This window comes from Colossoma macropomum, unplaced genomic scaffold, assembly GCF_904425465.1.
Source record: "Colossoma macropomum unplaced genomic scaffold, Colossoma_macropomum, whole genome shotgun sequence".
In the NCBI taxonomy this organism is placed as follows: Eukaryota; Metazoa; Chordata; class Actinopteri; order Characiformes; family Serrasalmidae; genus Colossoma; species Colossoma macropomum.
Genome location: NW_023494804.1, coordinates 20,072,478 through 20,086,403, shown reverse-complemented (window position 1 = coordinate 20,086,403; position 13,926 = coordinate 20,072,478). Strand labels below are relative to the sequence as shown.

General features: G+C 38.4%; 1 protein-coding gene across 1 annotated transcript in view; it reads left to right on the top strand.

Annotated features, from left to right (window-relative positions):
- si:ch211-127i16.2 (amine oxidase [flavin-containing] A) overlaps positions 1-13,648 on the top strand; it is a 78,292-nt gene extending 64,644 nt beyond the window's left edge. Inside the window, 3 exon segments of the mRNA XM_036594604.1 lie at positions 6,222-6,322; positions 13,129-13,202; positions 13,205-13,648. Of these exon segments, the coding sequence (XP_036450497.1) occupies positions 6,222-6,322; positions 13,129-13,202; positions 13,205-13,458 (429 nt within the window). The 3' untranslated portion in view covers positions 13,459-13,648.
- Positions 13,649-13,926: the final 278 nt, after the last annotated feature.

Below are 13,926 nucleotides of genomic sequence, written 5' to 3'. Positions count from 1 at the left end.
GAAAGCAATCCAAGATTTTTTAAGGCAATGAAATGAAATGTTCTGCAATTACAAATGAATCACATGAACTTAATCGGGTCAAAACTCAAGGCACATCTGAAGGTAAAATGCCCAAAGAACCAGCAGGAACTGAAAACAGCTGAAGTAAAGGTCTGACAGAGCATCACAAAGGGAGAAACCCAGTGTCTGGTGATGTCTGTGGGTTCCAGATTTCAGGCAGTCACTCCAAAGTGCTGTGGTAGATCGCTAAAATAATTGTTTTTAACTGTATCTAAATATTTATGGCCCTGACTGTGAAATTCACTTATTTATTAAATGGTTCTGTAAAGAATTTTAGACTTTAACACCTCTCTTACTACACACTCGAAGAAAATAAAGGTGCTAAAAAGAGTTCTTTTACCACTGAATAACCATTTTTCATTTTTCAACTTTTCAGTTGTTTTTCAAAGAAACTGTTATTAAAAATGAGATGTGAAGGACTTGTCTAAAGTTTAAATAACATCCTCATAGCAAGAAGACTCTATGCCACTGTATATATTCAAGAATAGTTCAGTAAGGGTGTACCAATTTCAATACAGTATCGAAAAATAAAAAAAGGATTCTCAAAACAAGATATTCTAAACCTGTGTCACTGATACACCTCTTTATCTTTTCCAAATGTCTTTCATTTACAGTCTTTTGTGGAAAACAGTGTTAGTGATCAAAACTTCTCGTCATCTAGGAGCATGCTGTCAGAGCAAAATGGGTGGGAAGGGGGCTAGGCTTAGGCTAAAAACATACCCACTGGGCTTTTTTCTGAAAAGCTTTTAAATTTGAAACGTTGTGATTTATTGGGGCTCGTGTTGTAAGACAGCTCCCGCCAAACCAATCTGACTGTATATTTTTCCTCCATTATGTAGTCTTGTATGAAACACAGTCCTTGGGCTTTATTGATATATTTTCCACTCTGTGGTGAAGAGCATCACTTTACATGGAGGGACATGTAAAGTAGTAATTAGTAGTGAAGTAATAGTAGGGAGTACTTAATGGTCGTAATGTAAAAACAGATGGGCACAGGGAGGCAACTGAATATGTGAAGGTGGTGAAGAGTGGCCAGTGGACTGAGGAAAATGTACAGGTCAATCAGTAAATTAATAAACAGATAAATAATAGGACTAACACAGAAGAACTAGTTAGTTTTTGTGTTAGTTCTTTATATGAGTCATCGGTGGACTGGTTGTGTAATAGGCAGCAGTTGAATAATTATTTCAGCTGCAAAATAAAAACAAACTAAAATATCAGTTAATATTGTGCTTAATTACCGATTGCTAAGTACTTAGTGAGTTACTAAGTATTAACAATATTTTATTAACAGTTACCTAATGTATTTATAATCGGTAATCAATGATTTATTTACAACATAATTAGTAGTTAATTATACAACCCTTAGTGTAAAGTGTATCCATAAATTATTAAAATGTAATTGAACTGACCTCAGAAATCATATTGAAAATAAACTATATGTCAAAAAGTATCTAGACACCCATTTAATTACCTTTGGGATGAGCTGGGATGAATCCTCACAGCAGTGTTCTAACATCTAGTGTAAAGCCTTTCCAGAAGAGTAGAGGCTGTTACTGCCGCAAAAGAGGACAAACCCCCTATTAATACCCTTCATTTCAGAAGAAACACTGAATGAACATATTGAGTATGTGTTACTTCTTAAGAGTGTAAAATCGTCTTTTTTTCTAAAAAGGTTCAGGTTAAATAATAAAGCATTGCACTTTTATTTGTCTGTGTTCATTACTGAGCTTGAACATGATTTGAACAAGTGGTTGTAGGAACAGTGAGTGAATATCACATTAAAGTCTCTCTTCCCCTCTAGCTGAGGGAGTGACCTCATCAAAAATGCAGAGACTTGCCAAGAGGCATACGGGAGGAACTGGTGGGTTTTATGAGATGGGATGCGGCAAAGCTTGAGTTTCACGGTCACCCCGATGTTGTGTGTTTAAATTGGGAGGAATATGCAGCTGCTGTTATAACTAGTACTCTAATAATCAACTGAACTGAATTAGCTGCAATTATATGTCAAAGTATTATTTTTATTTGCATTAATACCCCATATAATGCCTGGGGACTCCTAGCTTTTTCTATATTTTAAAAGAAAACCATTATCAAATCATTATTTAGTCAAAACTGGGTGCTGGGATGATAAACCTTTCTCAAAAATAAATACATTGGAACAAAATTATTAATAAATTTTGTTTTCTTTTCATTTTGTCATCTCGTATTCTCAGTGTTAAATAAAAAGGAGCATTAGACTTGATGTGAAGGGTTAGGAGTCTTACATCTGAAAAAAATGACTTGAAAAAGCTAAACATATAACTAAAGCATGAAAAGTACTGTTTCTGATGCTGTTTTCCCTGCATGACAGCCAGTAACATTCACTCATGCCGTGGTACACAGGACATCTGACGGCTGCATGTTTAAGTGAAGTAGAACCAGGACTGGATAACAGATAAGAGTGCAGAACACTCACAAAAAAAAAACATAGGTTTCATGGCAGATAACTATAATTATCCTAACCCCACACTACTCTTCATACCAAGGAAGCTGAGAGCTGAGGATAACTATACCAGTACAGCACTGTGTAAAAGTCAGAGACCACCCTTTATTTATTTAATTATAGTTTATAGTATTTTTACATGTGGCACTATTTGTTCTTTTTAACCTGTTCAACGTTATTTAATCTATGAAAACCTAAACATTGTGATGCATATTATGTACTGTAAAAATGTCCTGAAGAATCATGAATTTTTTTTGCTATATCGCCCACTTCTAGTACATCCACCCTTTAGTGTCCACCCTTTACCTTTATTACAGCTCCCATTCTTTTTTAGGAGACCCACTTGAAATCTGCAGGGATATTTTTCCACACCTCCAAAGTTCAGTTTTAGAAGTTGATTTAGCATTTTCTGCTTCTCACCATCCATCACTTCCAGTGATGTTGAGGTCTGGACTCTGGGGTGGTCAGTCTATCGTTCAGCTTTTTTGTTTGATGTGTCTGTCTCCTTTTCCCAGTGAGGTCTTCTTGACAGCTACACATCCTTTCAGACCCATAACACTGAGTTGTCTTCTCACAGTAGAAGGATGGACAGAAACACCTGTGGCTGTTTTCAGATCTGAAGCAGCTTGATTTTCTCCTCTCTCTCAAAGATAAAAGCTTCAAGTAAGATTAATCCAATAGTGACAGATTTGGTGGGTTATTTTATATCTAATCTTCTCAGAAATATCTCCTAAAAAACTAATACTTTGTACTTAATAGCTGTTTTTTCTGGAAATGTAATAAGGTTGAAAAGCTGGTTTATGATAGTAAATCTAGAGCAGATATTTTTCTTACCTAATAGACAAGTAACAATGAGAAAATCCAAATTTGCAAAAGATGACTAGGTGTCCCCGAGCATTTGACAGATATCTCAAAAAAATGCTAGTTGAGGGAATAGTAGAACTTTAAACCTGGTACAGACAGAACATGATGTGTGAAGGAGTAAATATGACATTACACTGCTTCTCTGCTGTCTCTTACTATATTTGGTATTGACACGGAAGCCCTTAGATCTGTGATGTTTGCAATAGTGTGGAGTGAATGGGAGTGTTGCTGTTTGGACCTCATGGTAGGATGAAGATGTTCTGTTAATACCTCTGACAAGTAGGAGAAGAATCAATACGAGTGCTGCTGTGTGGTGAAATGTTCTTTGCACTGGGGTCAGAAGCTGCTGGAAAGATGCTGGACTGTAGAATAGGAGCAGGACCCTGGAACTGGATTGTTCCTGACCTCTTTGGATTTAAGTGAACCTGAACAGCCCAAAATAAATCTGTTCTTTAAATGCACTGTCTGTACCCTTTTAAAAGTTCAGTGAATTTGAGTTTAACAGCAGGCTGTACAGTCTGTGCGTCCAGATTTGTTAGGCCAGAAAAAGATATGTGTGGTGCAGAACCCATAAATGAATCAAGAACACATGCATTTGGATGTCTTATAACATTAATTTCAAGTGTGATGGTATGGGTTCATATATACCCATTCATCTCTGACAAGCCTCTGCAGCCCTCTTGCTCAGTAAAACTAAGAGTACTCTTTTGGCAAACAAGTAGGATAATGGTCAAGGAATTGCCAAGAAGCACCTTAGCAACCACCTGGGATAGTTATTATAGTTCTGCCAGAAAGACTCAGGAGACAAGAGTGAAGGAAGACAATTTAAATAAATAATTTTACAGTTCAGTTGAAATTAAAAAGTCTTTGGCGTAGGCCCCATCCTCGGTCCTGGTCTAGGAGAGATAGGCTCCACCCCTGCCTCAGGAAATTTCCTGGTCAACTAGACAGGGACCAAACTGGTGGTGTAGGAGAATGTCAAAATGTAGGCACCTGAATGCAGCGAGATATGAACAGAAGTCTAGTAAAGACAGGTGTAGGCCTATGACTGGTCAGGAGTAATGAATGAATGATTGCACAGGGGTCAGCAACCCAAATGTTAAGAAAAGCCTTTTTGTCCTTTCAACAAAAATCAGACCACCTTGGGAGCCACAACATTTTGTGTCTATTTTAGCAACTTGGCTGTAAATATGTCTCAGTATGTGCTGATGTACTAGAATAGGATAAAAAACATATAAACAAAAACACACTCACTTTGCTCTGCTTTAAGCTTTAGGTCAACGTATAGCTGCTTTTCTCGCATCTCTGGCAGGAAAATTTTCCACAAAAGTAGAACAGTTTCTGGTAAAACGTTCTCTTAACATTCACTTTGTATGAGGCTGAAGTCAGCTTCTCATTCCCATTTCGTAAATGAATGTAGAATGTAACTGCTGCACCATTTAAGGTGGAACGAGAAGATTTGGACAAGAAATTAGCGAATGAGAAGCTGACTTTTAGTAACTTTTTAGTGTTTGACCATTTGTCATTGCAGATTAAACATTTCAGGAAACCAGCTTATAAAAGCCAATACATTTGTCTCCAAATCATCGCTAACTTATATCTTTCTCTGTCTTTTCCTTAGCCACTAGCTAGGCACGACTGTTGTCTGATGAGCAGCAGTCTATGCGCCAATCTTCAGGGTTAAAGAGTGAATTAGCAGTTACATATTAACTCCAGCGTTTATGACCATTTATTGTTAAAACTGTGTTAGAACGATCAGCAGAGCTTTATTTTACTGCAAAGGAGGATTATTTTATTTTTACCTAATAATTTCATTCTGCTGTGGAGCAGCAACAGGGCAGCTAAAGAGCCACATGTTGCCGACCCCTGACTTAGATTTAGAGTCTTTCTGACAAAACTTTTGCTGAAGTTTTACATTATTTAAAAAGGTCCTTCATTTTCACACTTGCCCCCTAAATGTAGGCAATCAGCCAAGAAATTGTTTAGTGCCTAAATTTTGCTTATTTATTTTCGCACTGGAGCTACAAAGCTAACATTCATACAATTGTATGCAAAGTTATAGTGAATACCCCCAGTCAAAAAAAGAAAATTAGATGTTTTGTTAATGTTTTAAGTGAAAGTAAGATATAAAAATAACACATCCTTTACAGAGAACAAACTTAAAATTTCTATTTATTTCCCTAGTTGAACATATTGGAAAAATAAAACCTACAGTACAAAACGTGCCATTCCAGTGTGTTTAATTTAGCAAAAAAACAGTAATTGTGCATTAAAAATGTGCAGAAGTGTGTTCTCTATAGAGGATGTGTTAACTAATTTTCACTTAGATTATCAATAAAATCAACGATTTCACCACCCGAACTTTTGCATGCGACTGACAGAAACACATGAATAGTCACCCAAATTTTACATCCTAAAATCCTCTCTCAAACCACATCCAGGTCTTCATTAAGGTCACGCAGACATGTGGATGTGGTTTAGGACACAGTATGACTTACTGTGAGCTATAAAAATGAACATGAAGCTTGTAGCTGAAAGCAGTGGTCAGCCTCTTTAAACACCCTTCATTTTGAAGAATGCAAGTCAAAGACTCTGAGTGGCTGCATAGCTAGTTACAGTATCTGTTGTGTATATAAAAATGACTGTGTTTATTCAGGCAGTTGTTTGTTGCCAGCAGGAGGTCCCCAAATCTCCAGGGCTCTGTGTATTTGCGTGGTTTGTATTGTGGTAGACTCTGCCACTGGTAGTGAATACGAAATGTTAGAACTGATGTGAGTTTGTAACTCTGTCATACTATGTGTTTATTCTGCAGGACTGGTCCAAAGATGAGTACAGCGGAGGATGTCCTGTCAATGTCATGGTTCCAGGCATGCTAACGTACTATCATCCCGGCCTTCGAAAGCCTTGTGGCAGGTAAAACAACGCTGTTCCGCTAAACAGAAACATTAAAAATTCCTTCAGTACTCTCCAGCATCTGTCAGCCCAATCTTGTGTACACAACCCATGAAAAGTTTGGGGACACCAAGCTTTTCAGAAAGTGTTTTTTTTTATATAATAAATAAGCAATACAAAAGTTTTTCTTTGAAAAGTCATGAAAATTGAAGGAAGAACTGACTATAGCTCAACCTTGGTAATAACCCCCAGTGGCAGTGTATTTTATCCCTTTGTTGTGACATCCACAGCACTCGTCAGCACTCAAACCTTTCAGGTGTTTTGGACCAGCTTTGATATGTGCTTTTAACAATACTTTGGAAAAGAAAACTCTCAAATCATTATTTAGACGAAGCTGCTCTTCATACCGAGGAAGACACTTTGATGAACGTGGAGCTGAGTGTTGAAGATAAATACTCTAAGGATTAGCACATAGCTGCTTTTTGCTAATTAAACTTTTGTTGCCATAGTTTTTTACTTTAAAGCCCCGCCTGCACAGCCTACAGCAGGTTAGCCCTGCCTATTCAGCTTATCGCAGATTGGCCCCTCCATTCAGCCTACAGCTATTTAGCTCAGCCCGTTCTTGAAGAAGTTATGGGACTAATCAGCGTTACATCACGGCAGCAAATAATTTACTTCTGGGTTGAGAACACAGGTAGTGCTGCACTGGCACAGCAGGATTTTGTACCAATCATGAGAATCATTAAATCAAGAAACTGGAAAAAACAGAGAGCTTCTTTTCTTCTTCCCAGGTCAATAACTTCATGACATTGTGTGCTTAATTTTTGTACATGTGTGGATGGTGCAAGTTAATATATTCATAAACTTGCACCAGCCAAACATGTAATTGCAGGGTTAAATAAAGAAATATTAACTATATTAAATATTAACTGGGTTTTTTCCCACTGCATATTCATAAACAACAACTGACCCTGACATGCACCAGCTGAACTAATGGTTCTAGTTCTACTTCATTTTCCAGCTGTTAGAGAGACCGCTGGAACCATTATAAAAACCATAGTTAACAATTTAATAGACTTTTTGTTCATTGTATGTCACTGTAAAGCATCTAACTAAGCTAATTAGCTACCTTGCTTGGCAGTTGGCTTATAGACTAGAATAAAATGATATATTGCACTGTTCTACACACACACTCAACAAGTTTCTTACAGCTTGTATCTTCTTGTGTCGAACATAGGGGTAAATAATTAAAACAAATAGAGGGTGAGGGGTGCCATACTGCCCAAGCTCCTAGGAGTAAATAGAGCTAGAACAGGTTTTGGCAGGACGCTGGTCGATGATGGGATTACGTGCTGTTTTTTTTCAGAGGCCCCGTAAACACACAGCTCTCCAATGTATTGTAACCTGTTCATCTTGTTTAACAGAACCCTGCCAGCAACTTACTTGTTGGCTTATTGGCTAAAATAAAACACTCACACAAATGTCTGTATTTACACAGAAAAGTTCATAGAAGCCTTTATTTTTTTCTGTTGAGAGCAAAAATATGAGCAAAAACACTTCTGTGGCTAGCATAAACGCTAACAGTCTTAGCTTTTTCCAGTGAATGCTGAAAAATGTGAAAAACGTTACATACCTGAGTTCATTTGACATTGCAGCCTCAAACATAAAACTTTTATTGCACAATGTTTTGTGTGTTATTTTTGTATTTATTGTTAATTGTGCTGAAAATTGAGGCGCGTCCATGCTGACTGGAGGTGAGTTATCCACCAGGAAGTATATCTGATGTGGTCTATAATGAGTATTTCAGCTCAGGCTGCTTTTTGACTGAAGTAATACAGGGCAGCCAATCAGAACAGAGGTCATTTACATATATCAATCTTAAAGCCACAGTAACGAAAAACATCATGCTTAATTGTAAGCAATGAGGAGAATGGAAAATGCTCATGTAAAAATGAATTTAATTGTATGGGTTTGTCGCATAATACCACACAAACGTTATGAGAAATGAAATGTGGGGGAAATTGCCCTTTTACTGAAAAGTGAGCGTGTAAATCAAACAGTCAAAAAAGACAAGGTGTCCCTTAACTTGGGCAGTCCTGAGTCACATGACCATCTGGCCAACACTCATTACCTGCCACTTTGCAGAGGGCAGATGAGACACAAATGCGCAATGAGGAGTGTGTTAATTGAAGGAACAGAAGAGTGTGTGCGTGGTGTGCTTGGCACTTATGCGCCTCAAACCAATGGGCTAGAGGTCAGAGGAACAGCACTCTCCTGAGAAAAACAGTCGCATAATCCATTTGTAATGGGTCCCTGAGCGAACTCTTGGCCATGAAGGATGCAGCGAGGGAGAGCGCGCTGCTGGGCTGGTGGAGGTAGGGGTTTGGGGGAGGGGGGTCTGGCTAGGTAATCCATTTCCATAATAGAATTAAATCCACAGGGAAGGGAATGATCTCATCAAATCAAGAGGTTGAAGGATGTAAAGACTCTGGCCGTAGCGTTCTGCATGTGTGGGCTGCAATCCGTAATCTGTCCTTGACCCACTTCTGGACGGACCAAGTAGTGCTTGCTTACTTTTCTGAAATTTCTCAAGACGTGCACAAAGTCCTTCAGAAGGTTTAAGCCCGGCTAATACCCGGTTCCCTTCCACAGTGCCTGGAATATTAAGTATATTCTTAATAGAGGTAAATAATTAAAACAAACAGAGGGTGAGGGGTGCCATACTGTCCCAGCTTCTAGGAGTAAATAGAGCTAGAACAGGTTTTGGCAGGACGCTGGTCGATGATGGGATTAAGTTTTTTATTTATTTATTTTTTTTTGGCTGTTTTTTCAGAGGCCCGGTAAACACACAGCTCTCCAATGTAGTGTAACCCACTCATCTCGTGTTTGCTGTAACCCAGTGGAACAGAACCCTCCCAAAAACCCCTTTCATGTGTGAGTGATACACATGCGGCTAGACCGCAGGTGAAAGGCAGTGTGGGTAAAAACATGCCTCGGGGGTTCCGCGCACTAGTAAGGCTGTCGTATCCATAATGCATAAAGAATAAACAGTAAGCTAGAAAAACAGCCTCAGATAGAGGTAAGATGGACCGAAATATATAAAAATAGCTGAAATATGGCGTTTGTTTTGTGTGACAAGTCTTTGCTCAGTAGGTATCCACATTCCAGCGCAGCCATCCGCGTATTTCTCTACATTCTCCAGACTGCCGCCTGTTTTTGATGACTTTTTATACTGTACATTCGCAAACGTGTTAATTCTACAGTACGTGGGTGACATTGAGTGCGTACTGCTTAAACACGTGTGCGTTGGTTCACATTGCAAGATGAAGAAAACCTTTAACAAAAATGCAGCGTGGATTAAGAGTAGAATGGCTGTTACAGAGGAATCATAGCGTTTTAAAGAAATGTTAAGCTGTTTCTGATGTTGTCAGGGGAATTGAAAGCTGTAAGCTATTTTTCGCTTTGATAGATGCTGAATGAAGTCAGTTCAAAGCATTTGAACTACATTACTTGTATTGAGCCTTCATGTCTTCTGGTCTTCTTGTTTAAAAAAAAAGGGCCTTCTTATTCTTATTGATGCTGTTAAACCTCGTAGGTCCCTGGTGGTGCGTATGCTTTGAAACGGCTGATATTATAGCTTGTTATTGAATTCTTACTTAAATGTACCACATTCAGTATATGAACATGATCCAGCACGACTTCTGTAGCAGTCCTGTGCTGAAGTTTATCCAATCACATGCATTTATGTAAGCGACTTAGCCGCAGACAGCTCATCAGAACAGAGACAGGACTAGATATCAGGTCAGAAGGAAAATGATTCCACATATTTTGTGTTTTTCTATTTTATTTCTGGTCTGCATTTAACGAAATAGGAAAGTCGAGGATGAAAACAGTGTTTAAAAAGAGTTTTTTTCGTGTTTATTGTCACATCACAATTTACCCAAGTGTGAAGGTTAGTGAAGATCTTGAAATCGTAGCCCCCTTGTAGTGTGTATATACATATATATATATATATATATATATAGAGAGAGAGAGAGAGAGAGAGAGAGAGAGACTCCAAATATATACACATATACATATACACAATGTACACATTAGTATGCACACAGTATTGCACCATTCCGATGTACAGTTTTTGTACAGTAATATAGTTATAAATTAAGCTATGATATGTACAGCTGTACACATTTCCATATATGCAGTCTTTTATTTTATTTTATTTTATTTTTATTTATGTATTTATTTATTTTTAAGAATTTATTATACCTTATAACAAGACAAAGGCAATAATTTTGTCTTCTGTGGACCAATGTATTTTTAAAGATATTGTAAACTTTTTAAGACTGTTCCCTTCTAAAAAGGTTTTATTTATTATTTATTTATAAATAATAGATAATGGCCATGCAGTTTTAAAATGCTCATTATGGCATTCAAAATAAAACAATATATCAGAATATTTTTGATGTAATTGATATATTTCGCTGCTGTGGGAACGAAACCTCGTATCTCCGTTTTTCAGTTTTTTGACATAGTTTAAAAATGCCTTTTACATTGTGTGTAAATTTCACAATCAATGAACCAAAAGAAATGGCCCAAAATGACTTGGACAAAAGTCTGGTTCCATTGATTTACATTAAAAGAAAGGTAATTTTTGCTTCTCCTGTGAAGTTACCATTTTAGAGACACCTGGTTTTGTTCTGACAGCAGTGATTTGATTGTTTTACTTTATTAGTTGACATTAGTGTTTAAAGATAATCATTGTAGCCATTCACTCGTGTTAGTTTGTTCATCTGGATTTTTGTAAGTAAGGAAATTGATGTAACTGGACATTCCCAAGTATTAAGATAAGATAAGATAATATATGATAAGATAATCCTTTATTAGTCCCACAACAGGGAAATTCTCAACAGAATTAGGTAACTTTAGTGTAGACTTTAAACATCAATATGTGTGATTGAGTTTAATGCTAGTTAACATTGGATAGATCATTATCTGTGTTTGAGGCAGCTAGCACTAATAGTTGAAATTAAAGTAGCTGTAAGTGTAGAGGGCGGCACAGTGGCGCAGTGGGTAGCGCTGTCGCCTCACAGCAAGAATGGCCTGGGTTCGATTCCCGGCCGGGCGACCGGGGTCATTTCTGTGTGGAGTTTGCATGTTCTCCCCGTGTCTGCGTGGGTTTCCTCCGGGTACTCCGGTTTCCTCCCAAAGTCCAAAGACATGCAGTCAGGCCAATTGGACGTGCTAAATTGCCCCTAGGTGTGTGTGTGAATGTGTATGTCTGTCTGTCTGCCCTGCGATGGACTGGCGACCTGTCCAGGGTGTATCCTGCCTTCCGCCCAATGACAGCTGGGATAGGCTCCAGCACCCCACCGCGACCCAGAAGGATAAGCGGTTTAGATGATGAATGAATGAATGTAAGTGTAGATGACCTGACTGACTGTAAAATCTCCTGTTCATAGAGCAATCATAAGAGGTGTGAGCATAAAGTAGGGTTTTATTTTGAGGGTCCACTACCATGTCTGAAACATAACAAACGCTGCTTAGAAACACATTCTAAGTATTTATTGTTATTTGTATTATATCAGGGATTACAAATCTTAACTTATGAGCCACACAACCAACCATAAAAGCTTTCACAGCCCACAAGATGACCCCATCATCATTATAGACTGTAAAACCAATGTACATGTAATTCATCGCAGGACTATGTAATTAGTGTAATACCCTGATAGCAAGAGGATAGTGTCTGTGATGGCAAAACTGGAAGTCTACTGGCATTTTGCTTAGTATTTTCTGGGTGACTCACTGGTGGTTAAGCAGAGTATCAGACAAAATTCCACTTATCGTCACTCATCTTCCACTCACAGTCCAATTTACCTATTTTGGTGACACTTTATTTTAAATGGTTTTTAAATTAACACTCAGCAGACTCTCAGTAACATGGCAAAAACATATGAGGGTTAGGATTAGGTTTAGAGTTGAGGTTAAGATTAGCGTTAGGATTAGGGCCAGGGTGATGGTTAGGTTTTGGGTAAGGTTGGGTAAGGTTAGGTTTTGCATAATGGAAGTAACATAGTAACAATATATCTATTTAATGTAAGTAATGTATCAACAGAACATCTACAGGATATTTACTTTAATATATTCAGATGCTTCACTACTGCTACTTCACTGATATCCTTATATCCTTATGTTCTTTCTTTAGTTATACTTGCTAAATTAGTTTAGGAAATACTTTTAATTTGGCACAGTTTCAGCAACACCAATTTTTTATAAAATCATTTTCTATCAGGTCTAGTCATTTTTTTTTCTCTCAGTTGTTTGTAATATTGGTCTATTTTCTAAAATAAAAGGCTCGGTGCATTTAAAATCTGTTTGAGGAAATTAGATTTGACTAGATAAACTAAATTAGGAAAACTAGAGCTTGTATGCCGGACAATACTCTGGGTGGTCCTAGGGAGGACCACATGTGGTATACAGTCAGCAGGTGCTGACTTTATCAAGCCAGCTGACAGATATATGCTTGCTATCTGGGCATGTGCGTACATATAAGTGAATAACCATGAAATTTAAAACAAATGTATATCAAAATGACAATATTAACTTGTGCCATGTGCCCGTCCCCTGGGCCCCGATGACGGCTGCGAGAGCTAGCAGGAAGGCGGGGCCCAGGGGACAGGCGCACAGCACATAACTCTATACTAATAATAACTCTATAGGGTTGAAAGAAGGCCTTCCTTATTGAAACTATTAAAAACAAGAATAGTAATTGAGGCAGCTTTTAAACTATATCATGGTTCTAATGCTTTCCTTCACACCTCTCCTAGGATCCACTGGGCTGGAACTGAGACAGCTACCCAGTAGTGTGGCTATCTCAGCGGGGCCGTCCAGGCTGGCCATCGGCAGCTCTGGAGGTCCTGGCAGAGGTCTGTCCATCTGCACTGTCTAAGGAAGAACTCCAGAAAATGAGACCAGAGGTTACAAGGGCACCGTCACACTTGATCAAGGTTTGGAACCGCAGGTCCACCTCCTCCCGCCTCCTCTTTGGCCTGGCTGTGACCACGCTCACCGCTGGGGCTGCCTTGTTCTAGGCCATGCCTGAATTAGGCCGCAGTTGGATCAACCGGGCATTGGTCCTATTTCAGAGGCAGCACTGAGCTTCGCAGCTTCGGAGTACCCAAAGGCATTTTTTTTTGTTTCCCCAGAACGACTCATTACCATTAAACAGATATCGATTTTCTAATCTAGGCAAAGGATAACATCAGCTATCAGCATATTCCCTTATCTCCTTTTAAGAAACGATTCCTAAAAGAATTGCGTTAATAATAAACTTGGATTTTAACTTTATTTGAAGTTGCCTTTTTACCAAAGTTGCCTTTTTCATGCAAATTTGATGCGGCCTGTGTGTTTATGGGCACAAATGAATCATTGACGATTCGAGCGTTTAGTCAAAAAAAAAAATTGCTGCGAGCTACAAAATCTATTTCAGCATGAGGTAAGAACTTCAGTATCTCCGTCAGCCCTGTGGTAAAGCTCTGTCACTCTCCGTGTGCTTAACTCAGAAACTAGAGGACTTGTGTGCGCCCGAGTTTGTCAAGGCTGTTTGGGACATCCTTAATTTACTT